Source organism: Hippocampus bargibanti, linkage group LG16 (assembly GCF_051943395.1).
Source record: "Hippocampus bargibanti isolate YZ-2025 linkage group LG16, ASM5194339v1, whole genome shotgun sequence".
NCBI lineage: Eukaryota > Metazoa > Chordata > Actinopteri > Syngnathiformes > Syngnathidae > Hippocampus > Hippocampus bargibanti.
Genome location: NC_142749.1, coordinates 16487448 through 16510371, shown reverse-complemented (window position 1 = coordinate 16510371; position 22924 = coordinate 16487448). Strand labels below are relative to the sequence as shown.

Below are 22924 nucleotides of genomic sequence, written 5' to 3'. Positions count from 1 at the left end.
TCCTGTGACTGTAAAGTGACCCTGAGAGTTTTGAAAGGCGCTTGTAGATTAAATGTATGATTAGTATTATTAATTTGTTAATTATTATTATTATTATTATTGCGTGTGGCTGCCGCTGCTCACCCACAGAAAAACATCCTGTGACTGTAAAGTGTCCTTAAGAGTTTTGAAAGGCGCCTAGAAATTAAATGTATTATTATTATCATTATTATTATTATTATTATTAGCTAGATAGCTAGCTAGCTTTCTATGTATTTAAATTATTCTGGGTTGAGTGAACGCTGGCGCATGTGGCTGCCGCTGCTCACCCACAGAAAAAAAAACTTGTCCTGTGACTGTAAAGTGACCCTGAGAGTTTTGAAAGGCACTTGTAGATGAAATGTATGATTATTATTATTATTAATTAATTTGTTGGAATGATGACGTCAATAAAAAACACGAGGAACAAAATGGTGTATGGTAATTTCAATCCCCCGTTAAGGCACAGGGGTGTGTGTATTTTTGCAAGTTGTTCAGGTTTTTTGGGAGTCTTTCAGCAAATCCTCCAGGAAGCAAATCAGCGCCTCTTTGGCGTTGTTCTCCTCCTCCGTGTCCACCTCCATCGCTTTGAGTCTTTCAAGCGTCTGCTGCAGACTTTGAACTTTTTGCCGCGGGTTAAAAGTATCCCCCGCCGCGGCGATCTTCTCCTCCTCCGCCGCTTCCTCGGCTCGCAGGTACTTCACAAGATGCTCCCGGAGACCGCCGCCCTCCTCGCCGCCGAGCGAGGCGGCCACGACGGGTAAATCCGACGGCATCCCCAGACGCAGCAGGTGCAGCAGGGCTCGCGCTAACGTGTGGCGTAAGCTAGCGCTGTAGCGATACTCTAGAAAGTCGTCCGTTTCTTCGCTACTCTGGAGCGCCGCGGCTAGCGAACGCCAAACGTGAGCGAAGCGCTCGGCGTCGCCGTAGCAACGGCGCTGAGCGGGTACGGCTAGGGCGGCCGCCGACTTGATGCGGACTTTGAAGTTTTTGCAGGTGCCCACTAAGTTGCAGAGGGCGGACAGAGCGTCGCCGGACCAGCGCGCCGATTCTTTTAGAGCATTTTTTTGACATTTTCACGTTAATATAAATTAATTTTACAAAATCCAGCGCGTCTATGTGTACTTACCAAGCGGCAGTTCTGGATTCTTGAAGGCTTTTCCCAGAGCGTAGCAGGCGTTCCAGCGCACCTTCATGGTGGCCACCGATTGGACCGTCTTCACTAAAGCTCTCACGGCGTCTTCTAGAGGCTGCCGGAAAGCGGCGCAGCTCAGTCTCTCCTCGCGCAGGAAGTGAAGCAGGTTGCCGAGGGCTCGCACCGCGTTGCACTTTACCTGAGAACGGCGCGGCGGGATAAATAATAATAAATAATAATAATAATACATAAAAAAATTTACATTGATAATATTGAAATATTTTGTTACTGCAGATTCGGCTTACATTAGCTAGCTGGTTATCCATTAGCTACCTAGCTGGCTATCGGCTATCTAGCTGGCTGGCTATCTAGTGGCTAGCTAGTTGGCTGGCTATCTATTGGCTATCTATCCGGCTGGCTAGCGAGCTAGTAGCTGGCTATCTATTGGCTGTCTAGCTGACTGGCTGGCTGACTACTAGCTATCTATCCAGCTGGCTATCTCGTGGCTAGCTAGTTGGCTTGCTATCTATTGGCTATCTAGCTGGCTGGCCATCTGGTGGCTAGCTAGTTGGCTGGCTATCTATTGGCTATCTATCCGGCTGGCTAGCGAGCTAGTAGCTGGCTATCTATTGGCTGTCTAGCTGACTGGCTATCTAGTGGCTAGCTAGTTGGCTGGCTATCTATTGGCTATCTATCCGGCTGGCTAGCGAGCTAGTAGCTGGCTATCTATTGGCTGTCTAGCTGACTGGCTGGCTGACTACTAGCTTTCTATCCAGCTGGCTATCTAGTGGCTAGCTAGTTGGCTGGCTATCTATTGGCTATCTAGCTGGCTGGCCATCTGGTGGCTAGCTAGTTGGCTGGCTATCGATTGGCTATCTATCCGGCTGGCTAGCGAGCTAGTAGCTGGCTATCTAGCTGACTGGCTGGCTGACTACTAGCTATCTATCCAGCTGGCTATCTAGTGGCTAGCTAGTTGGCTAGCTATCTATTGGCTATCTATCCGGCTGGCTAGCGAGCTAGTAGCTGGCTATCTATTGGCTGTCTAGCTGACTGGCTATCTAGTGGCTAGCTAGTTGGCTGGCTATCTATTGGCTATCTATCCGGCTGGCTAGCGAGCTAGTTGGCTGGCTATCTATTGGCTGTCTAGCTGACTGGCTAGCTATCCGCTAGCTAGCTATCCGGCTGGCTAGGTATCTATTAGCTAGCTGATTATCTAATAATAAATAGTAATACATTTCATTTCTAAGCGCCTTTCAAAACTCTCAAGGTCACTTTACAGTAACAGGATACGTTTTTCTAGGGGTGAGCAGCGGCAGCCACATGCGCCAACATTCACTCAACCCGGAGGTAACTCAAATCGATAGAAAGCTAGTTAACTAGCTAATAGCTAGCTAATAGACTGGATTAGATGTACCTTTATTCGTCGCACAGTGGAGAAATTGACATTTCACAGCAGCAAAGTACAGTCACATGATATTTTTTTCTGCGAGTGAGCAGCGGCAAACACACGCGCCAACATTTCATCGTTGCACTTTTTGATAATTACGGCGATATCGTTATTCGATCACGTGATCCGACTAAGCCACCTTGTCTTTATCGGCCGCCGAGCGCGTGGCCGCTTGCAGCATCTTCAGCAGCAACATGTCCGACATCTCCTTCTGGAAGTCCACTTCCACGCAGTCCCTGGAGAAGATGACAAGTAAGATATCATCCGTGGATCATTTTTTTTTATTATTATTATTATTTTTTTTTTTTTTTTTTTGGGGGGGGGGGGGGGGGGGGGGGGTACTTACATGTTGACGAGGAGCGTGTCTGTCAGGTTGCCAAGCGACCACGCGGATTTAGCGCGGAGGTTGGAGGATCGGTCGTCCAAAGTGGCCAGGATGGCGTTGGCAGTGTCGGCCACAAACATCAAGTCCTCAAATGAAGATTAAAAACAACATGTCGTTATTTGTCAGAATTTGATTGAATAAGATGGATATTGATCGATTGACTATTAACTCATTCACTGCCATTCATTAATTTATTCAGGAATTGAAAATATGACAGAGAGCGCCATTCCCGAATGAGATCGAATTTTGTGTTTGGGTGTCGATAAAGCACTGGCCAGACCTCTGGCAATGTTTTTGCCTTCCACAAGGGGCAGCATTTCCTTTTTTACCCATATTAGCGCTTTGTTCTAGCTTCAGCTAATATAAATCAATATGTACTGTATGCATGGTATTGTATTTGGTGCAGCAGCCCCTATTTCAAGTCCAGATAACTCCAGACCAATATAATTTAGGAATAAACTCTTTTTTTCTGATGAAAGAAGAAAGTCTAAGTTTTTCTTCCATGAGGCATTTGCCTTTTGTCCATGTCAGTGCTTTGTTACAGCTTCAGATGTTGTTCAAGCACTACATCAATCCATATGGATGTATTGTATTTTGTACATCCGCCCCCATTTCAAGCTCAGGTAACTCCAGACCCATATAATTTAGGAATTAACTCTTTTTTTTTTTTTTTTTTTGCTGATGAAAGAAGATAGTCTAAGATTTCAAACGCTGCATTTAATCTTTATGACGTCCGCGTTCACTCAATCCGGAAGTAACTCAAATAGATAGAAAGCTAGCTAGCTATCTATTAGCCATCTGGCCAGCTATTAACTACTGTATCTATTTGCTAGCCAGATAGCTTTTTATTTATCTGAGTAGTTAATAGATAGCTAATAGATAGCCAACTAGCTAGGCAGATAGCTAATAGATAGCTAGCTAGATAGCTGCTGATGTTACCTATTACTTGACTGCTTTGTATGGATTTTTACATATAGGTAAAAATGATCCACAACATAATCAACGTCAGCTATAAATGATAGATAGATTTTGTCTCAAAACTAGTCATTGATACTGGAGCGATCAAATTCGACGCGAGAGGACATTCCGGAATATTCCTGACCTCTCTCAAGCAAGGGAAGAGCACGTAGACGCCCAAAGCCCTGACGGCCGCCATCTTGACCAGGTTGCTTTCACTGTAGCTGAGGCCCAGCAGGACGGTGACGCACATCAACTGCATCTTGTCCTTCCACGCAAACAAGCAACAAATCATTGTCAAGCAACAAAATTGATGATTCAAAAATAATATCTATATCATTTTTGGTGACTGACAGGCAGCTGAGCGAAGGCCTGCGGCAGGATGGAAGCGAGCGTGTCGCAGGCACTGGTCTGTAAGGTGGGATGCTGCTGGTTCTGCAGGGCGCCATTTAGCGGACCGCTTAGCACCTCCGTCCAGAACTGGACCACTTGGTTGAGGGGAACCCGCGGAACGTCGCTGGCGGCCTGGTACTGCTGAACGATTCCGGTTCCGAGTTCCTCGAGCAGCTGCACGCAAAAAAAGGCATCCAAAATCCAATCCAGTGCCAGGGTTTTTGTCATATTCACTCGAATTCCAGAAGTCACAGAACATTGAGCCTTAGAACTACATAAACATTCAATTCAGCGTAAAAAAAAACGTAGACTGTCTTCTTTCATCAGAAAAAAAATGAGTTAATTCCTAAATTATATGTGTCTTGAGTTATCTGAGCATGAAATGGGGCGGCTGTACAAAATACAATAGAATACATACATATTGATTCATATAGCGCTTTAAAAGCAGCTGAAGCTGGAACAAGGCGCTAACATGGAAAAAAAGGGAAATACTCCCCCTCGTGGAAGGGCAAACCATTGGCAGAGGTCTGACCAGTGCTTTATCAGCACCGCATGCGAGAAAAAACAAAACCTGTAACATTTTTCGATTCCCAAATAAATTTTTGGGAACTATCACATGCCGTTCCTGTTGGGTAGCGGGCGGCGATATTTTGAACAATTATTATTTCGCTAACTATTAGCTATTCGCTATCTATTTACTAGCTATAAGCTATCTATTTACTAGCGATAAAGCTATCTATTGGCTAGCTAGCTATTCACTAGCGAGCTAGCTTGCTATCTATTTGAGTTACTTCCAGGTTGAGTGAACGCTGGTGCGTGTGGCTGCCGCTGCTCACCCACAGAAAAAAACTTATCCTGCGACTGTAAAGTGACCTTGAGAGTTTTGAAAGGCGCTTAGAAATGGCATGTAATATTATTATTATCTATTTGCTTGCTATTAGCTATCTATTCGCTAGCCATTAGCTATCTATTCGCTAGCCATTAGCTATCTATTCGAGTTACTTCCGGGTTGAGTGAACGCTGGCGCATGTGGCTGCCGCTGCTCACCCACAGAAAAAAAACTTATCCTGCGACTGTAAAGTGACCTTGAGAGTTTTGAAAGGCGCTTAGAAATGACATGTAATATTATTATTATCTATTCGCTTGCTATTAGCTATCTATTCGCTAGCCATTAGCTATCTATTTGCTAGCCATTAGCTATCTATTCGAGTTACTTCCGGGTTGAGTGAACGCTGGCGCATGTGGCTGCCGCTGCTCACCCACAGAAAAAAAACTTATCCTGCGACTGTAAAGTGACCTTGAGAGTTTTGAAAGGCGCGTAGAAATGACATGTAATATTATTATTATCTATTAGCTTGCTATTAGCTAGCTATTAGCTAGCTTCTAAATGAAATGTATTATTATTATGATTATTATTATGACGGACATTTAAATTTCATGTGGATTTTCCACGGGTGGTACCTTAGCGCCGTGAAGCTGTATGGACGGGTCGCTCTCGGCCAGGCAGCAAGCGCACAGTTGCCCGATTTCCCGCAGGCAACTTTGGGACAGCGAGATGTAACCTCGCACCAGGTGGGAAAGCACCTGCAGCGCCTCCAGGCGCACGGGCAACGGCTCCGAAGCCCCGACGCCTTCGCCGTCCGACGGTTGCGTCACCAGCGCGGCGCAAAGCGTTAGCAACCACGGCGGCCCGCCGTCGGCTTCCTTTGGGGTGCGAGGACCCCGTGGCGAGGGGGTGTCGCGAGGTTGTCGCCAGTTGAGGGAGCGAGAGTCCTGCGGAGTGAAGGAGCCGCTGCCGCCGCTACCGCCGCTTGCGCTGCTGCCCTCTGGCTGCTGGAGGAGGAGTTGCACCTCAGGAAGAGGCGCCTGAGTCGTCACCAAAGCGCCGTAAAGCGTCAGGGCCGACACGCGAACGTTTGTGTCTGCGGATGTGGGGGGAAAAAAAAAAAACGGGTTTGTTCGGTTTTAAGCAGCGATTTGGGATTATGCGGGGCGTCAGACGGAGCCTAAAATTGGCTTCGTTCGTCCTATTTCGCTCATTTACCTCACTAGCTCTCTAACTAGCTACCTATTTCCTATCTATTAGATACCTGTTTTCTATCTATTAGCTATCTAGCTGGCTGGCTAGCTATATAGCTAGCTATCGATTAGCTATATAGATAGTCATCTATTAGCTAGATAGCTAGCTTTCTATCGATTTGAGTTACTTCCGAGTTGAGTGAAAGTTGGCGCGTGTGGCTGCCGCAGCTCACCCACATTAATTATTATATTAAAATTGTTCAGTGAAGACTGATTTTATTGGTTGTTTTTTTTATTTCTTTTTTTAATAAAATGGCCACTGACAAAAATAGGTTCTTGAGAATTTTAAAAATGTCTATGTGTATATATATATATATATATATACACAGACAAGTAACATCCTACTTACAACCAGCTCGACTTACGACCACCCATACTTACGAACATGACGTCCAGACCCTATTTGTACAATTTTAATAATAATAATAATAATAATAATAATAATAATAATAATAATAATACATTTCATTGATAAGTTATACGCCTGGCACTGCGTACGACAATTTTGGCCAGCAAGCCAGCATCACACTCGTACAGCAATCGACCGTGTGATGGCCAGTCACTATTCTACATTTTGAATGGATTTCGACTTACGACCATTTTGACTTACGACCGTTTGGTCGGAACGGAACTCGGCTGTAAGTCGTATATGCATTTCTGTATATTCCATATATATATTTAAAAATGGAAATAATTACCTCGGTGGCGGACATACGGTCGTATCTGCTTCCATAGTGAGCTGAGCAGGCCGGGCCTCAGGCGGTGGTACGGCGCATTGGACACCAGGTGGGCCAAACACTAACAAAACACACACAAAACAAATAAAATAAATAATAATAATAATAATAATAATCATAATTGTTTCCTTTTAACTCATTTGCTGTCATTCCCGAATTTATTCGGGAATTGAAAAAGCATGACGTGCAGCGGCATTCCCGAATTTGTTAGAGTTTTGTTTTTTTTTTCTTGCACAGGGGTGCCGATAAAGCGCTGATCAGACCTCTGTTTTTTATCTTCCACAAGGGCGCAGCATTTGCCTTTTGTCCATGTTAGCGCTTTGCTATAGCTTCAGTTATAGCGCTATAGATATCAATACGTATGTATGAATTGTATTGCATTTTGTTCATCTGCCCCAATTTCAAACTCAGATAACTCCAGACTCATAAAAGTTAGGAATTAACTCTTTTTTAACTTTTTTTTTCTATTTTTTTTCTAATATCTAAGGTTTCTAACGCCGTTTTGGATATTTATGTAGTCCTAAAACTCAATATTCTGTGGGTCTTGGAAATTGAGTGACAATGACAAAAACACATTCTTGCACATCGTCTGGCAGTGAACGAGTTAAAAAAAACATCCGCGTTCATTACAAATGGTGAAAACCAACAAGTAATAACGTTGTGATCATTTCCTGAAAATTTATCACACAAAAGTGACTTAAAAAAAACCTCCTCAACTCATTTCAACACAGTTCAATGCACAAAGATGCCACAAGATGGTGGAAAAAAACACCAAATCTCGATTCTTTACCTTGATAACCTGCGTGAGCGTATGAGGAGACGTCTCGGCCACGAGAGCCAACGTAAGCGAACGGTGCAGTTCTCGTACGGCGGTGGCCAAAGCGAAAGAAAATGGCGTATAGGAAGTACGCGGCGACGCCGTATCCTCCGCCACGGCCAGGAACTGCCGGGAACCGTCCAACATGGCCGACAGCGCCTGAAGCGCGCACATACGGACCTGAGAAACACAGAACGGGTGTGGAAAGCCCATTCGTGAGGCGGTTAGGGAGCGAAGGGGTTTGGGGCCTACCTTTGGCGAGGGGTCTTTGAGAATGATGGTGAGCAGGGTCAACGGCGGCGGCGGCGCGGCGGCTCCGTTGCCGACTGGAGCTTCGGGAATGAAGGAGGACCAGTAGCCGTACAGCGTCCGCTTCTCCAGCCATTTGACGACTGCTAGCAGGCAGTGTAGCGCCCCCTGGCGGACGCGGGCATGACGCAGCCTGAAAGGGATTGTTGAGCAGCCATTTTTATTCCATTCTGATTAGATTAGATTACATTAGCCTTTATTAGTCTGGCAGTGGAGAAATTGACATTTCACAGCAGCAAAGTGATGAAAGGAAGAGGAAAGGAAGAAGTAGAAAAAAAGAGTTTATTAAGAGTTAACAAAAAAAAGTTAATTACTAAATTATATGAGTTATCTGAGCTTCAAAAGGGGGCCGGCTTTAAAAAATATAATACCTACATTTATATAGGGCTTTAATTGCAGCTGACTATCTCGCTAGCTATTTATTTATCTATCTATTATCTATATAGCTATCTAGCTGGCTAGCTATTTAGTTATCTTTCCATTAGCTAGCTAGCTATTATCTATATAGCGAGCTATCTAGCTATCTTTTTATCTATTATCTACATAGCTGGCTATCTAGCTAATCTATCTATCTATCTACTATCTATATAGCTAGCTATCTACCTGGCTATCTATATAGCTAGCTATCTACCTATCTATCTATTATCTATATAGCTAGCTACGTAGCTAGGTAGCTGTCTATCTATTATCTATATAGCTATCCAGCTAACTATCTATCTATTATCTATATAGCTAGCTAGCTAGCTATTATCTATATAGCTATCTTTACGAAATACAATACGTACATATTGATTTATATAGCGCTTTAATAGCAGCTGACTATCTCGCTAGCTATATATTTATTATCTATATAGCTAGCTACCTATCTAGCTAGCTATTATCTTTATAGCTATCTTTACAAAATACAATACCGACATATTGATTTGTATAGCGCTTTAATAGCAGCTGACTATCTCGCTATCTATTATCTATCGAGCTGACTTGCTATTTAGTTATATATCCATTAGCTATCTATTAGCTAGCTAGCTTTCTATCTATTTGAGTTACTTCTGGGTTGAGTGAACGCTGGCGCATGTGGCTGCCGCTGCTCACCCACAGAAAAACTTATCCTGTGACTGTGAAGTGACCTTAAGAGTTTTGAAAGGCGCTTGTAAATCAAATGTATTATTATTATTAAAAACAAAATACAGGAACTGCTGTAAAGGCAGCCATTTTGAAGTCAAAACAACATTAAATCTTTTGTATTATTTATCATAATCGGATTTTTTTTTTTTGCCCTCAACTAAAAAAAAAATTGGACTATTTGTATTTAATTTCCCAACCTGAGTTTGCCCTGCAAGCCGCCTTCCGAGTCCGAAAACTCCGAATCCGAAGTATTCCGCTTCCAAGAGGGATACAAAGAAACAACGGGAGCTTTGGCGTCACTTCCTGGTTTGGGAAGCGCCAACGCCGCCGTCTCGCCGATATCCCCGTCGTCCACGTTCGTCTTTTTGGCCTTCCCTTTGGATTTCCTCTTCTTGTTCTGCCAAAAACAAACACAAAATGGTGATTCTGTTAAAAAAAAATGGCGGCGGCGATGCGCCGAACTCACCGCCGTCGCTTTCCCGCCGCCGTCTTTCGCCGCTTCGTCGTCGGGTTTTCGCGCTGAAGGGTTCTCGTAGTGCGAGAGGGGTGCCGGGTAGAGCACGGCGGGCCACGTCACGCTGACCCCTGGAGCTCCTTGGAACATGAGCCTCTGAGAGAACATCCGCCATCTTAGTATCATGGACTCCAAAGCGTGATGATCTTCGGGGTGTCGGGAATTGAACCGATTTCAATTTTTAATTGATTAATCAATTTGTTTTTGTCACCTTGAGGACAGCCAGAACCGTTCCGACCACGTCGTCGCCAGCCAACTTCCACTTGCCGCCCAGCAGACAACTGTGGAGTCCTTTCAAGGCGGCCTGGAGAACCTGCGCATGACACCAACGATAATAATAACTAAAATAATAAAAATACATCTAATAATAATATAGAATAAATATAATAATAATAACAACTACAATAATACTAATTATAATATTACCACTACTATAACTACTACCACTACTATACTACTACTAATAATAATACAAATTACAATAATACTACTACTACTAATAATAATAATTATTATTATTATTATAAACATAATAATAATAACAATAATACTAATTATACTACTATTACTACTAACAATAATAAATATAAAAATAAAATAATAATAATAATAATACAAATAATACTAATAATACTAATTATTCTACTATTACTACTAACAATAATAAATATAAAAATAAAATAATAATAATAATAATAATAAAAATAATAATAACACTAATACTAAGAGTAATAATAGTAATACAAATTATACTACTACTACTACTACTACTACTAATAATAATAATAATAATAATAACACTAATAATACTAACAATACTACTACTAATAAACATAATAAATATAATAATATCAATAACACTAATGATACTAATTATCATACTACTACTAATACAAATAATAATAATAATAATAATAATACAACTACTACTAATATTACTACTACTACTAATAATTATTATTATTATTATAAACATAATAATAATAATAATACTAATTATACTACTATTACTACTAACAATAATAAATATAAAAATAAAATAATAATAAAAATAATAATAACACTAATACTAAGAGTAATAATAGTAATACAAATTATACTACTACTACTAATAATAATAAGAATAATAACACTAATAATACTAACAATACTACTACTAATAATAAACATAATATAAATAATATCAATAACACTAATGATACTAATTATCATACTACTACTAATACAAATAATAATAATAATAATACAACTACTACTAATACTACTACTACTACTAATAATAATATTACATTTAATTTATAATTGCCTTGTCACAGGTTCAGTTTTTCTGCGGGTGAGCAGCGGCAGCCAGCGTTAACTCACTCAACCCGGAAGTAACACACACACACACACACACACATACACTCACGTTTTTGCCACATGGTGGGGACTCCGTGTGGTAACACATTTTCAAACATGAAAAATTATATTTATGTAACTCCCAAAATTTAATTTTAGTACATTTTGATTTTTTGGGGAGCCCGTGCTCACTCAGAAACCACTTTCAAATGTCATATTTCTTATTTTAAATGTTCTCCGATTTTGGTCATCTCGTGGGGACTTCCCGAAATCATGACAGACCAAAACCCGATGAAAAATGAAGTTGCCGTTTAAAAAGGAGAAAAAAAAGTTAGTATGTGAGCAGCTAAAAGTAAAAAAGCGAAACGCGTTCAGGAGCTACGCTAACTAAACTGTAATGCGACTGCCAATACGCAAAACACAGTCTTAAAAAATTCTCAAGTGGTAAAAAAAAATGACAAACGATGCTTACGACGCAGTAAAAAAGTTCATCGCCGTCATCCGGTCGGGGCGCCTGCAGCGTTTGCAGGAAGATGGAGAAACACACGCTCTTGTGCCCGTCGTCCAACGGCGGCTGACCCGAAACCCTGCAAAGGAAACAAAGCGCAGGAGGAGCTACAGCACAGATGCACTCATTTTATGTTACTTTTGCACATAGGTGTCAAAATCGAGGCTCGCGGGCCAAATCTGGCCCGCCACATCATTTTATTCGGCCCGTGAAAGCAAATCAAGCACGTCAAGTGACGTGACGCTTGCTAAAGTCCGAACCCAAATTTCTAATTGTCCTACGTAAACCACAATACGTTTTGTTTTTTTTTTACTTTAGATTTGAAAACGAGTTAACCCATTCACTGCCATCCCCAAATTTATTCGGAAATTGAAAATATGACGTAGAGCGCCATTCCCGAATTTGTTCAGGCTTTGTTGTTTCATCCTTGGGTGTTGATAAAGCGCTGGCCATGGCCTCTGGCAATGTTTTTTCATTTCCACAAGGGGGTAGCATTTCCCTTTTTTCCGTGTTAGCGCTTTGTTACAGATTCAGCTGTTGTTAAAGCGCTATATTAATCAATATGTATTGCATTCTACATACTTGTGGGTACCGATAAAGCACTGGTCAGACCTCTGGCAACCTTTTTTCCTTCCACGAGGGGGCAGTATTTGCCTTTTGTCCATATTAGCGCTTTGTTACAGCTTCAGCTGTTGTTAAAGCGCTATATTAATCATTATGTGTGTATTTTTGTCCATCTGCCCCCATTTCAAGTTCATATAACTCCAGACGCTTAAAATTTAGGAATTAACTATTTTTTTCTGATGAAATAATGGAGTCTAAGGTTTCTTACGCTGCATTGAATGTTCGTTAAATAGCTAATAGACAGCAAATAGCTAGCTAGCTATCTAGATAACAAATAGCCAGTTAATAGCTAGCTAATAGTTAGTTAATAGCTAGCTAGCTAGCTAATAGATAGATAGCGAGACAGAGAGATAGCTAATAGACAGCTAGATAGATAGCGAGACAGAGAGATAGCTAATAGATAGTGAGATAGCTAGATAGCTAGATAGCCAGATAGTTACATAGCTAATAGACAGCAAATAGATGTGGGCCGCCATTTTGTGGCCTGCGGCAAAAAAAAAAAAATAGTTTGGCACCTCGACTTATGACTTTACACCATGCAAAAATAGGCTCTGTGTGGCTCTAAGATATCAATCGCACCAGACACAGATGTTGGCCATACAGCTGATGGCGGCGTGACGTAGATCCAAATCCGGTTGAGACGGGTCGCCGTACAGTAGGAGGAGTCCGCCTTCTCCTAGCAGGGTGTCCAGGTACTAAAAAAAAAAAAAAACAATAAAAAACAGCAAATTGAAAGTTGCGGCGGTGGCGGTAAAAACGCGGAGTTTGCGCTCGATGTGGCACCTGATGGCACTGTTGCCCGTTGCTGTAGATGACGGTGGCAAGCGCCTGCAGGATCCCAAGGTGCGTCCACGTGCTGCACGCTTCCAACGCCGTCGTCAAGTACTTCAGTAGGATGTCCAAGGTGTGTTCGTCCATTATTACCTTGAAAAAAAAAATATTTTTTTTTTTATATTTCTAATGACTTTTTGAAGAAATAGTCACTTACCTTGAGCTGGTGGAGAAGGTGATGCATTAGTTTGCATAGCTTGACAACCAAATGTTCTTGATTGACGGGCACAAGATGAGCTGCGTTCACTAGCAGGAGGCAAACATCCTGAAATTATAGGTTTTTGTTTCACTTATTTAGACCAGTGGCAGACGGATTTCATCAGCAGGCCTTCAGTAGTGCTATGTCTGAATCAATCCTGACTGAAAAAAAAATGTGGTGTGATTCAGTGAAAGTCCACTAGAGGGTACTATTAGCCAGGAAAAAAAATGCCCGAACTTTCTTAATGATAATAATAATAATAATCAGAATCATCTTTATTGCCAAGTATGTAGAACACACAAGGAATTTGTTTCATAATAATAATAATAATATATTTCATTTCTAAGCGCCTTTCAAAACTCTCAAGGACACATTTCAGTCACATTTTTTCTATGGGTGGGCAGCGTCCATTTTTTTCTTGAAAAATGCTGTCTTCAAAACGGCTTTCACATTAAATCTCCAACCAAATCCATTTCTTCTCCTTAAGCCACACACAATTAGCTATATATTCGCTAACTATGAGCTATCGAAGTGTCCTTGAGAGTTTTGAAAGGCGCTTATAAATGAAATGTATTAGTATTCTTGTAATCTCTTGGCTAGCTATTAGCTATCTATTCGCTAGCAATTAGCTATCTATTGCCTATTTGCTAGCTACTAGCTGTATATTCGCTAGTAAATAACTGTATATTCGCTAGCTGTTAGCTATCTGTTCACTAGTTATTAGATATTTATTTACTAGCTATTACTTTTCTATCTGCTAGGTATTAGCTATCTATTCACTAGCTATCTAGCTAGCTATTTGAGTTACTTCCGGGTTGAGTGAACGCTGCCGCGTGTGGCTGCCGTTGCTCACCCACAGAAAAAAAAACTTATCCTGTGACTGTAAAGTGACCTTGACACTTTTGAAAGGCGCTTATAAATGAAATGAATTATGTTTATCATTACAATATATTTGCTTATGCAGCTCGCTATCGATACAGCGTGCTAGCTCTGACCAGTATGCTCTTGTCACTAGCAGACTTGTGATCACAGCAGTTTTCACAAACTATGATTGACCGTGGTAACAAATGATGGCTGAAATCTGATTGGTTAAATGTTTAAATACGAAAACACACCTTGGAAGCAGTGCAATAGGGGAAAAGTAATGAAAGGAAGCTGATCGACAATTAGGAATTACTGTATTTCATAAGAATTCATGGACAAAATATAATTATCAGTCCGTGATTCGGATATTTTTAGGCTAGCAGAGAAGACTTTGAAGGCGTTGACAGTCCGCCATTTAGACGTACATTAATGAATCATTGCTGGATAATTCACATCGTGTCCAAATGTTGAAATGTTTTCATGTACATAACCTCCTCGTTCCATGACACCCCACGTATTTTTTGAGAACCCATGACGCCATTAAGTATCTTATCCTCACCTCGGGCTGAATATTAATATTGGGCTCCAAGTTACGATTGAAGGGCTCAGAAATGAGCTGGTCGAAAAGGAAGTTGAGCTCCTCCCGAAGATTACTCGAGTCCGCCCGTAGCCCTCCTCGCAATTTAGCGTCGCAGCGGCGAAAGAGACGCTCGGCTTCCGTCTGCGGGGAGGCTCCGCGCTGCCACACGTCGGCTCTCTGAGGCGTGAACGGAGCGGCATCGGCGGAGAGAGGTGCCGAGGGGAAAACGGGGAAATCATGGTGCTTGACAGGCACAGACGACGCCGGTGAGTCGCCAGGTGCCGCCATTTTGGTTTGTATTCGACCGCTTTTTTCGTTGGCTTTAATGTGTTGAGGTGGTAAAAGTGGCTAGAGTATCGCCCCCTGTCGAATGGGAGAATAATGCAACGTTGATCATGGTGAAAATCCCCGTAAAATACGAAAACGCATTTTTGATCAGACACTACACTTCCTAATAATAATACATTTCATTTATAAGTGCCTTTCAAAACTCTCAAGGTCACTTTAAAGTCACAAAATACGTTTTTCTTTAGGTGAGCAGCAGCAGCCACAGGCACCAGTGTTCACTCAGCCCCGAAGTAACTCAAATCGATAGAAAGCTAGCTAACTAGCTAATAACTAGCTTGCCAGCTAATAGATTGGATTGAATTGGATGTACCTTTACTGATTTCTATCGCGGGAGGGAGGGGAAGTGAAGTGGTTAGGGGTATGTTTTTATTTGTAGCTTGTAGCTGTAAAATTCAAATCAAAATGTTCAAAAATTATTTTTGGGAACTATCACATTCCGGTTGGTTAGCGGGCAGCGATTTTTTGAAAAATAATTTTTTCGCTAGCCATTAGCTATTTACTAGATATTCGCTCGATATTAACTATTTGCTAGTTAGCTAGCTCGCTATCTATTTGAGTTACTTCCGGCTTGAGTGAACGCTGGCGCATGTGGCAGTAACTCAAATAGATAGAAAGTGAGCTCGCTAGCTAACAGATAGCTGGCAAAATGCATCGCTTTCTCGGTCGGGGCGTTCCTGATGTGACATCACGTCAGGAATCGTCACCGACTCGAAAACAAGACTTCCTGAATATAATATAATAATGGACACAACTTGGTGTCGGTTGTCCTTTAAACACCAAGTAACTTACTTGATGTTCATAAATTAACTTATTCTAAGTATTACTGTTTGTAATTTCTTAATACAACCCAAATAAACAGACACCAGCATACATTTAAATACAAGACAATATTTAATTTCAACAGTGTGGTTGTGCAGAATGTAAACAAAACTACACCACACTGATACATGAAACAAAAAAAAAACCTACTGTACAACAGTGAAATTCAAACATACTAAACATGGAAGTCTGACATTATTATTTGGAGTAATGGCATTAGCCTGGCATAGAAAAGTAAACGAAACATCCAAATGCATACGCTAGCATCCGTCATGGGATACAGTAGCAAAACAAATACTTCCCAAAACGCAGTAGAGAGAGATCACTGTCATCTCTTTTCAATCAATAAAGTCTGAGCAGGTACCTCCTGACGGACTTCCCGTTTGTAAAATGGTTGACGGACGGCATGTAGTTGTTTAATGGATGGTGTTGTCATCCACAATGAACAAAAAAGAAATAAAAATAACACCGTTTCAGCCCGACTTGAAAAGCAAGATGGCTACTTGGCCGAGGTAGAAGTAGATGAAGTGCTTGGTCTCGTGCGTCACATAGCTGCCGAAGTTACGGCCCACGATGCAGTGCCACGTGGGGTTGTATTTTTTGTCAAATTCCTACAAGAGTCCAGAACAGTTTAGTCAAAAAATTTGCTTTGAAATTGCAATATTTTGTATGATTCGCCTGACAGTGATTTTCCCCTCTATAATATTAGATACAGTTATGCTGCATGAGTCATCTGGAATACAACAGAGATAAAATAGCGAGAAAATATATACAGTGATACCTCGGTTTACGAACCCCTTGGCTTACGAACTTTACGGTTTACGAACGTTAAATTTATGAACATTTTCCCTTGGCATACAAACTTTTTTTCTTGCGCGGAGCTGCCTCAATGAGTGATGTGTCGTTCGCGAACGAGCCCGTTCTTCTAACAACAAAATGGCAGCCGACTGTTTTTGTCCTCTATTATCTATCTATACAGTGAGAGAGTTTCAACTTTGTTAGCAGAGACTGCAAGGTTAAAAGCATAGCCTGCAAGGTTAAAATATCCCATCAATCAGGCTCCACAAACAACCCGCACAAGCCACCTGTATACTTGATGCAAAAAGTTATCAACCTAGCTAAACGGAACACAATTGATGAAGAACTAGGTAAAATTATCGCAGAGAAAGCACCTACAAGGATCCTTTCCTCAAGATGGTGAAAGAAGAAGGTCACGTTCCTCATCAAGTGTTTAATGCTGATGAAACCGGCCACTCCATTCCGTCAAGCCATCAACGACCATCACAAAGGTAAATAAAACGACTTTATTATACTGTACAGTTTATTTCTTTAATTATAATGCCATATCACATTTATTATACATAAAATAAAGTATATTTTGTGTAGTTTTAAGGCTTAGAAAACTAGAAAATTATGTTTTATGGGGACCTGGGAACGGATTATTCTCATTTTAATGGGAAATTAATGAGAAATTAATTTTTGGGATACACACTTTTTCGCCTTACACACTCTGTCTGGGAACCAATTAAGTTTGTAGGCCAAGGTATCACTGTAGATAGAATCTACCATTTTAACAATCTATATTGATCTATACTCACCTTTTTGACATAGGCGGCAATGTCCTTCTCAATGTTGTACTTTTCCATGGCCTGCATAGCACAGTCCACGGCATCCTGCTGCATTTCTTCGGACATGTCCGCATTCTTGATCACAGCCTTTTTGTCAGACATGTTGACTAAGACTGCAAAGATGAAAAGATAAAACAATTACGTGCTTCGAACTCAAGAGGTGTGGTATTATAATCAAGAAAACTATGTTGGGCTAATGTATTACTTTAATTTGCATATACTCAGGCGTCTTAGATGAATGGCTACTAACTTTACGCCGCAAGCATAATTCAAAAGTGTGACGAATTCACGCACGTGGCTCAGGTATATTAATTAATCAACATATCTCGCTTATAAATCACCTTAGCATTTATGGGCTTTAAGGTAGTCAAATGGCGCACAATGTTACGTCTGGGACAATTGTACACTTAATTAGCATCGCTCCTCATTTACAAGCGACATACTGTCACGTGCGACCACAGTGTGGGGGTCAATTTGTGCACGGGGATGACGTATAAAACAAAATATAAATTTACATCAATTACTAAGAATTCACACATGCGAACGTACCTTTTTTTTACTCCACGCTATCTTGTGTAAACGTTGTAGATGTGAACAGCGTCGGTCTTACAGAATCACAATGTGATTTTTTTTGTAACAAGTACCGCCCTGCTCTTCCTCTCTGCTCGCTGATTGGCTGGGATCTATCGGCATTTTCCGGGTATGACGGCCGCATCTTATTTCCTCCCACAATGCACCGCTCTTCCGCCTCCTCCCCATATCTCGGCGCGTAAATGAATCAACCTAAACACATTTGAAGAATACACTGGAAAAAAAAATATTGGAGAAACATTTAGTTAATATTTGTCGCTTACTAATGTGAATTAAACGGCCAAGAGATGCGAAACAAGTAGTTTAGAAGGAAAAGTGAAAGCGAGGATGGTGGGTGACGTCATAATAAAGCGACCGCGTTACCTTACGATGAACATGTGATCGCCGAGCTAAAACGTTCGATACATTCTTAATCTAATTCGGCGTACATACAAAGATAAATGTGTGTATTTCACAAGAAAGAAACAAGTCCATATACGCCGAATACGTTTTACTTTTTTTTTATTAAAAGAGAATAAAGCTCTGATGACATTGGAGACTCGACTTAAGGAAAAAAAAATCGGATTCAAAATAAACCACATTCCCTCCCTCTTTCCCCCTCTCGTGTTTTTGATCCGAGCTCTTCCTTTTCCAACAATAATAATTAAAAAAGTAGAAATTGAAGACGTGTTACTATTTTTGAATTTCGACAACATTGAAAATAACCACTAAACATGTTGCTTTGCGAAAGCCGAATTAGATATTTGACTATGATACTACAATGCTCATATGGTTGGATGTGGGAGCTTGTCCTGGTACACAAAAACAAAAATCTCCAATGCTCCTGCTCCATGTATCCATCCTGATGCCTAAAAAAAAAAAAAAACAATCCTAAATCCTGATCCGGCTCCGGATGGGGTGACAATGAGCCCAGTCCAAACCTTCAGAATACCAGCAGAACCAAAGAGAAGGAGTTAGAATCACACCTTCGCAACGAATGAAAAAAAAAAAAAAACATCTACATTTTGACATCACTAAAAAAAATTAATGTTAAAAAAAAATGATGCAGAATCTTATTTTTGGGGTTGTGTATTGCGAAACAATGGGGGGGGTCGCCATTTTAAGTATAAAAACACGTGAACAGCCTGACATAGATGTTTGTAAAGGCACAACCATCATACCATTGCGTGCCACATTTGTATCCTCCTCCTTTTCATCCTCCTCCTCCTCCTGTTTATCCTAATTTGAACTGTTTCCTTCTCTTCCAATCCTATCCTGCCGCTTTGATCTCTACAGAGAGACACACAAGAAGATCAGCGGATGTAATGCTTTGAGAAAGCCAAATTAAAAAAAAAGCACAGCAATAGCGGCAGCATTCAAGGTACGGGGGAAGGAGGAAGTAGGAAAAAAACTAAAAGAACGGTGAGTAAAATAGGAAAAAAAAATGTCACCCAACAAACAGTGAAGGGAGAAAGGGGGGAGGCGGGCGGGTAGCAACAAAAAAACAAAATGGCGGGGCTAATGAGAAATACATGATAAACGTGATCCGACTCCGAGGTTTCTCTCGACGCGCCACTCTCCGTCAATCCGTTGGATTTAGGTGCGGGAGCGAGATCGGGAACGGGAATTGGAGCGGGAACGGCGCGGGGAGTAGCGCGGCGAGGCCCGGCTACGTCGAGCCGGGGAGTAGCTGCGCGATCGGCTCTTGCTTCGGCTGCGACTGCGTGAGCGGTCGTAGCTGGGACTGCGGTGGCCGTCCATCTTCACCCGGATATACGCCGTCTCGCCCTGAGAACGCAAAATAAACGCTCAGCGTTGGGTGGCTAACATATTGGGGCTGCTGTTTCTTATGGAGAGGTGTCAATTGAGGCGGCTCGGGCATTGCGGTCTGCCTGGTGAGCAGTTTCAAGCAGGGCCTCCTCAGCGAGCCGGTTCTTTTGGCTCGGCTCACTAATAAGAGCCGGCTCTTTTGGCTCCCAAATGGCTCCTCAGTTTGTTCGTTTTTTGTTGTTGCTTAAATTAACTACCAAAATCATGTAAAAATAAGTGAAAAAATTAATCATGTAAAAAATACACAATATAAATAAAAATTAATCATGTAAAAATACACAATATCAAATATTTTTATTTATATAGCTTGATTTATATGTGCGCAGAGAGCATCCACTAACTTTCCCTTTGGTTACTCTGGTCTGATGATCAGCTGTCACTAATTTGCTTTTCATATTAAAAATGCTATCATACCAACAAGTAAAAAAATATCATAATTGAATAATAATCAGAATCAGAAAACCTTTATTCGTCCCACAATGGGGAAATTTGTGGGACGAATAAAGCTTTTCTGATTCTGATTATTATTCAATTCTGATATGTTTTAACAGCATAATGTGATAACATTTGTCCATCTGTCTACCTTGCCCCTACCACGGATATCGACCAATCACGTGCGGCTTTAACCGAAGACTTGTTAGGAACCGGCTCTCTAAGAACCGCCTCGTTTTTTGGTCATGAACTCGCACTTAAAGTTATCTAGCTAGCCACGGAGATAGCTATTTGCTATCTATTAGCTGGCTGGCTAGCTAGCTTGCTATCTAGCAGACTATTTGGCGAGCTATCTAATGGCTATCTGATACCTATCGATTAGCTGTATAGCTGCCTGGCTAGCTGTCTATTAGCTATTTAGCTAGCTATCTAATAGCTACCTAAATGCTATCTAATAGCTATCAGTATCTATCCGACTTTTTCAAGAAAAAAATTATCTATTCACTACCTGGTTGGAGGGCTATCTAGCTATTCACTAGCTATTAGCTATGTATTTGCTAGCTAGCTGGCTAGCTTTCCATCTATTTGAGTTACTTCCGGGTTGAGTGAACGCTGGCGCGTGTGGCTTCCGCTGCTCACCCACAGAAAAACTTATCCTGTGACTGTAAAGTGACCTTATTCTTATTAAAATGTGACTACTACTGCTATTGTCCTCAAATAGATGTATATTTTTGTAGCTAAATGTAAAAAAAACATCAAATAAATCGTAAATCCCTTTCCGCCCGCCTACCTCATGGGAGCGAAACTTGCTGTTGTCCAACTTGTGCACAGCGTAGGTCATGTCCTCCTTGCGCACAAACTCCACCACGCCGCTGCCGTCGCGGTTCACGTCGGCGTAGCACACGTCGCCCGCCTCTCGCATGTGGTCCTTCAAATCCTGCCAGCTCCCACTAGGAGGAAGACCTAAAAAAAAAAAAAAAAGAGAAAAATATTATAAGACTTGTTTTTAGGGTTTCCATCTCTCTGTCTGACACACTTAGAAAACCGCAACCCACCTGACACAATGACCCTGTACTCTGACCGTCGAGACGGGGGTCCATATCGGCCCCTCGGGGGGCCTGCCGCTCCGCCTCGGCCGCTGCGGGGAAACTCCACGCGCAGTCGGTAGCCGTCGTAGTCGTAGCCATCTCGACCGTACACGGCGTCGTCGGCATCCCTAGAAAATTCAACAAAAAGTTATAGATGTACATTAACATATAAATACTTTATAATACAGTGATACCTCAGTACAGTACATTTCTTTAATTATAATACCATAGCACATTTATTATACTTAAAATAAAGTATATTTTGTGTAGTTTTAAGGTTTAGAAAACTAGAAAATTATGTTTTATGGGGACCTGAGAACGGATTATTCTCATTTTAATGGTGTCCTATGGGAAATTATTTTTTGGGATACACACTTTTCGCTTTACACAGTCGAAGAACCAATTAAGTTCATACTGTAAGTATTTTCTGGTTAGTGTCCCTCCCCCATACCACCCGAAGTCATCTGGGATCTTTTTCTCAATTGAGAAAAATAATCGAACTTGAAGATGAATATTTTGTGACTTATTTGGATACAATTATAACCAAGGAGGCTAAAGCCAACCAGAATCAGTCTTCCTCGTTCAATAATGGGGAATTATGCGTGTTCAGAATAATGGCCTTTGATATAACTAGGTCTCACATTAATTCCATTTTAATGTATTAAAATGTGCAGTCAAAATGTACATACTTTGTGTTTAAAAAAAAGGACAAATAAATACTAGCCGATTAAATGAAACTTCAACCGAGCCACCTGCGCGGGCAGTGTGTGTGTATGTATGCATTCGGCGCTCACCTCGGGTCCTCGAACTGCACGAAGGCGAAAGGCGGTCCCCCACGCCGGTTCTTCAAATCGATGTCGCGGATGGAACCGTACTTGTAGAACAGATCTTCGACGTCCTTGGAGCGGATGTCTGGCGGCAGATTGCCGACATATATGCGGCAGTCGTTGCTCCCCGCCGGTCCGCGGATTATGCCTCCTCCACTAGACATGCTAGCAAGCTAAACTAGCTAGCGCACAATGGACGTGGTAGCGAGCGTGGAAGTGGATGGGCTAGCTAGCTAGCTATTGAGGCTAGCTGGCGTGTTCGCTGGCTTTTTTTTGTTTGGGCGTAGAAGAAGCGTGGTTGTTGGTTCAGCTAGTCCAGTCACGCCGGTGGGAACAGCGCCGGGAGTATTCTGGCTCGCGGTATAATTTAATCCCTCAAGGTATTAAAGTGGGGGAAAAAAGATGTCGCTAATTCCCTCAAGGTGCTCGCCTGTCCACTTTCCGCCAACACCGACGTCTTCTTCGTTGGGTGATTTAAAGGCAATCCGGGCGGGTAGATGGGTACAATGCCACCTAGAGGAA

General features: G+C 41.6%; 3 protein-coding genes across 7 annotated transcripts; all 3 read right to left on the bottom strand.

Annotated features, from left to right (window-relative positions):
• Window positions 1-455: 455 nt before the first annotated feature.
• Window positions 456-15151, bottom strand: heatr6 (HEAT repeat containing 6). 2 transcript variants are annotated; one of them, XM_089016530.1, is made up of 18 exons: window positions 14840-15151; window positions 13375-13482; window positions 13170-13310; window positions 12966-13081; window positions 11727-11841; window positions 10128-10229; window positions 9869-10012; window positions 9600-9799; window positions 8221-8410; window positions 7942-8148; window positions 7113-7212; window positions 5797-6257; window positions 4297-4509; window positions 4088-4210; window positions 2947-3071; window positions 2740-2836; window positions 1148-1352; window positions 456-1069 (listed from the first exon to the last, which is right to left on the bottom strand). In XM_089016530.1, the coding sequence occupies exons 1-18, from the start codon at window positions 15146-15148 to the stop codon at window positions 513-515; spliced, it is 3513 nt and encodes a 1170-aa protein (XP_088872656.1). In that variant the 5' UTR covers window positions 15149-15151; the 3' UTR covers window positions 456-512. The 2 variants fall into 2 exon arrangements, with proteins under 2 accessions (XP_088872656.1, XP_088872657.1); XM_089016531.1 differs by having other exon boundaries at window positions 7942-8127.
• A 925-nt stretch (window positions 15152-16076) lies between these two features.
• Window positions 16077-18349, bottom strand: LOC148886736 (dynein light chain 2, cytoplasmic-like). The gene is made up of 3 exons (XM_089017755.1): window positions 18205-18349; window positions 17626-17768; window positions 16077-16638 (listed from the first exon to the last, which is right to left on the bottom strand). Exons 2-3 carry the CDS (start codon window positions 17755-17757, stop codon window positions 16501-16503), a joined length of 270 nt encoding a protein of 89 aa, XP_088873881.1. The 5' UTR covers window positions 17758-17768; window positions 18205-18349; the 3' UTR covers window positions 16077-16500.
• A 381-nt stretch (window positions 18350-18730) lies between these two features.
• Window positions 18731-22567, bottom strand: LOC148886735 (serine/arginine-rich splicing factor 1-like). 4 transcript variants are annotated; one of them, XR_016117955.1, is made up of 6 exons: window positions 22370-22567; window positions 21543-21703; window positions 21278-21450; window positions 19758-20013; window positions 19407-19515; window positions 18731-19166 (listed from the first exon to the last, which is right to left on the bottom strand). XR_016117955.1 is itself a non-coding variant. In XM_089017754.1 (4 exons), the coding sequence occupies exons 1-4, from the start codon at window positions 22564-22566 to the stop codon at window positions 19822-19824; spliced, it is 723 nt and encodes a 240-aa protein (XP_088873880.1). In that variant the 5' UTR covers window position 22567; the 3' UTR covers window positions 18731-19821. The 4 variants fall into 4 exon arrangements, 1 of the variants encoding a protein (XP_088873880.1); XR_016117953.1 differs by having other exon boundaries at window positions 19407-20013; XR_016117954.1 differs by having other exon boundaries at window positions 18731-19515.
• Between the last annotated feature and the right edge of the window lie 357 nt (window positions 22568-22924).